The sequence below is a fragment of the Buceros rhinoceros genome, unplaced genomic scaffold (assembly GCF_000710305.1).
Source record: "Buceros rhinoceros silvestris isolate BGI_N320 unplaced genomic scaffold, ASM71030v1 scaffold5896, whole genome shotgun sequence".
NCBI lineage: Eukaryota > Metazoa > Chordata > Aves > Bucerotiformes > Bucerotidae > Buceros > Buceros rhinoceros.
Window position 1 is genome coordinate 1 of NW_010419207.1, and position 3,569 is coordinate 3,569.

The following is a 3,569-nucleotide window of genomic DNA, read 5'->3' on the forward strand; positions in this document are numbered from 1 at the left end:
GGTGCGCTCTGGTCCGCGCGTGGCTGCCGCTCTCAGGCTGTGGCATGTATCAGCAGAACTGCAAGAGAGGGGAGTTCAAACGGCAGTTAAGAAGAGCTGGCTGCCAAGGGGAGCTGCGGGGTGTGCTGCCCAGAGGACGGGGAGCCAGGGGATGGTCTCGCTTCCGAAGCCAGCAAGGGCCTGGGGGTTCGCAGAGGGCTCAGGCCACTGCTCCTGCTGGAACCCCTCGGCTGTGGCTCTTTGGCACGTGGTAGTGGCACCGTTTCTGCTCACTACAGACCAGGAGGTTTCTGCTCACCCCCGAGCTCTGTGTGCAGTGAGGAGCGGTTTTACCCCCCTGAACATCATCACCACCACCCCTCAGAGGGCAGAGGGAGCGTGGAAAGCTCAGTGATGCTGGTCAGGGCAGAAGAGGGGATGTGAGGAGGGAGGCAGCGAAAGCAAGACTCGACTGGAGCTGCTCTGCAGAGCTGGGCTGAACCCAGGAGCTCCCTCCTCTGTGCTGGGAGGAAGGAGCACTTGCTGGAGCCAGGCAGCGTCTGGCAAGCCCCTCTGGGCAGTGGCCAAGCGTCTGTGGCATGGTGGGTGCAGCCCTAACACCCCTCAGTGCCAGGAAGAGCCTTGGTGCGGTACCTTCCAGCGGTTCCCACACTCGTTGCAGACGACGAAGGTGGTCATGGGCTCATCAGAGCTGCGGGTCTGCACCTGCGGGAGGACACGAGGGACATGAGAGCTGAGCATCACACCCAGCACGTGGTCACCGGGTGCTGCTGGTCCCTCTGGCCACCACGCTGGGGTCACACACAGAGATCAAAGGGAGACCAAGACTTGGGAGAGCAAAAGGAGCTCCCCTGTAAAGTCAGGCTGGTTATTGTTTTCACACAGATACACAGTCCCGCACACACCTCACGACCCTGTCACCACCCAGGGTGACACATTTTGGGGCCACAGACTCCTCTCTTCAGCCCCGCCGCCGCCCATTCCTTGTGGGTGGTTCTGGAGGTGGCCGTAGGCACAGCCAGTCCCCTCGAGTGCTGTCCCCCACAAAGGGCTGCAGCCAGCAGGGAGAGTGCAAAACCCTCGGCCCAACAAGCACATTCTCTGTACCCACAAGTGAAAAATCACCCAGACCATTCCCACTCACCCTCTGGTTCCCAGCTTCCGCACGTTCCCAGTGTGCTTTGTATCTGAGCCATCCAGGGACTCTGCTACCTAACCCCTGCTGCTGCCTCGGAGGGGCTCTGGCCAGAAACAGACACTCCACTGAAACTCCGGAGGAAGAGCTTGTGACGGACGGCGGCCTGCAGGAAGACTAACCTGGGTGTAGGTGCAGTTCTTCTTCTTGCATTTCCCACAGGTGAAGAGGTCAGTCTGCGTCCCTCCCGTCTTGGCCATCTGATGCTCCCGGATCGCTTCCTTCGTCATGGCTTTCCTGATCTCTTTCAGCTCGTTACTGGCCATTTCCTTTCAGAAAAACAAACCACAAGAGTCACATCTGCCCAGTTTTACCACCACACCCACTACAGTGGAAGGAGTCACCAGGACAGGGCGGCCTAACAGACGGGTATGAAGAGACCAACCCTTCCATTCCTGGTGTGGTTCACAGTGAGGCCGCTGGGACGATCTGAAAGCCCAGCAGACACTCCCCACGCTGCAAACCCCACAGCTAGCTCCCTCCCCACGCGCTCTGGCAGCGGCTGCCGAGAAATCTGCCAGGCAGGCAGCGGACCAGCCCCTTGCTGCAAGCTAAACCACCACAGGACACATTCCCTGCCGCTCCTCAAGCATCCTCACCTCCGAGGTCATCACCGCGATCTGCTCGGGGGTGATGGCCCCACACAGCACGTTCTTCTTCAGCTCAGGATTTTTGGAGTCCTTCAGGTTTGAGATGCGGCTCCTCACCCGGTTTTTGTATTTCATGTCGGTGTTCTTGACATCTTGGTATATGCGTACACAGCAGTCAAGGAGCCTGCAGTCACCCCAGAGGCCTCCGAGCACTTTCTGCACCCCTCATGAAGAGCAGGGAGGTGTTACCTGCTGCCAGGACATGGATGTGGGTGCTGGGACCCACCAGGAATGTCAGGTTCTTCAGCCAGCTCTTTCAGCAAACCCGTCACCAAGAGCCCGGCTGCACCTCCTGCCCCACAGCCCCCAAACCAAGCAACCTCCTGCCTTAGCTCAAACCCACGGGCAGCTCGTTCCTCACTGCTCCATCCTGGCCCCTGCTCCTGCCTCAGCGGGGAGGCTCAGGGAAGTCCCGTGTGGAAACAGCCGAGAGCAGGAAACAGTGTGAGGATGGGAAGGACAAACTGGGGATGATGGGCCGTTATGGTGCAAACACGAAGGAAAGATCCATGTCCCTCACACCAGCCCTCAGCTCCCAACACCCCACTGGTGGTTCCTCAGTGACCCAGGACTCAGCCACGCAGAGCTGGAACCTGACAAGCAGAAGCACAGCAGAACGCTGAGGGACTGGCCCAGTTTACCCCCAGACTGGCCCGTTTTTCCTCCCAGCACACACACACTAAGCCCATGGTCTGGAGGCAGGCAGGCCCCTGAGGAGCCCTGCACAGTAAGGATATACTCTTCAATCTGGGCTGCTATGTGCTCGCAGTCGGCACCAATGGCAACATAGTCATCTGTAAGAGAAGAGAAACACAAGGTCAGGGACTTCCGACCCGGCGAGGGCTCCCCAGGCCCAGCATCTCCCACATAAATCCAGACAATTTGCTGTTCTGACCAATGCCGTGAAGCAGGGAAGGCAGAGCTGGGCTGAGCTTAGCGAAAGGCTCAAGGGACCTCTGAGGATCATCCACCCCAACCCCCTGCTCCAACAGGTCCCCAGAGCAGGGTGCCCAGTTTGGCATCCAGGCAGGTTTGGGATCTCTCCAGAGTAGGAGACTCCAGAACTTTTGGGCAGCCTGGCCCAGGGCTCCCTCACCCCCAGAGTGAAGAAGTTTCTCCTCCTGTTCAGGTGGAATTTCCCAGGTTCCAGTTTGTGCCCGTTGCCCCTTGTCCTGTTGCTGGGCACCACTAGGCAGAGTCTGGCCCATCCTTCTGACCCCCTTTTAGCTCCTGATGACATTGAGGAGGTCCCCTGTCAGGCTGCTCTTCTCTGACCCCCTTTTAGCTCCTGATGACATTGAGGAGGTCCCCTGTCAGGCTGCTCTTCCCCAGCTGGACAGCCCCAGGGCTCTCAGCCTCCACTCAGCGCAGAGATGCTCCAGCCCCTCCTCGTCCTCACAGCCTCCGCTGAACTCTCTCCAGTAGCTCCTTGTCTCTCTTGAACTGGGGAGCCCAGAGGTGGGCAATATACTCCAGATGTGCCCTCACTAGGCAGAGTAAAGGCAAGGAGAAGAACCTCCCTTAATCTGCTGCCCACACTCTTAATGCAGCCCAGATCATTTGCCTTCTTGGACACAAGAGCACATTCTGGCTCTGGAATGTGGTGGACCTGTTGTCCACCAGCAGTCCCAGGTCCTTCCCCGCAGAGCTGCTTCCCAGCAGGTCACCCCTGACCTGTACTGGTGCAGGGGGTTGTTCCTCCCTGGGTGCAGGACCCTACACTT

The 3,569-nt window shown here is 58.9% G+C and overlaps 1 protein-coding gene across 1 annotated transcript in view; it reads right to left on the reverse strand.

Moving 5' to 3' along the window:
* Window positions 1-2: 2 nt before the first annotated feature.
* Window positions 3-3,569, reverse strand: part of TCEA2 (transcription elongation factor A (SII), 2) — a 9,355-nt gene continuing 5,788 nt past the window's right edge. The window contains exons 7-11 of the mRNA XM_010138807.1: window positions 2,583-2,639; window positions 1,795-1,949; window positions 1,318-1,464; window positions 634-705; window positions 3-58 (exon numbers count right to left, since the gene is read on the reverse strand). Coding sequence (XP_010137109.1) covers window positions 50-58; window positions 634-705; window positions 1,318-1,464; window positions 1,795-1,949; window positions 2,583-2,639 — 440 coding nt within the window. The 3' untranslated portion in view covers window positions 3-49. The remainder of the gene's footprint in view (window positions 59-633; window positions 706-1,317; window positions 1,465-1,794; window positions 1,950-2,582; window positions 2,640-3,569) is intronic.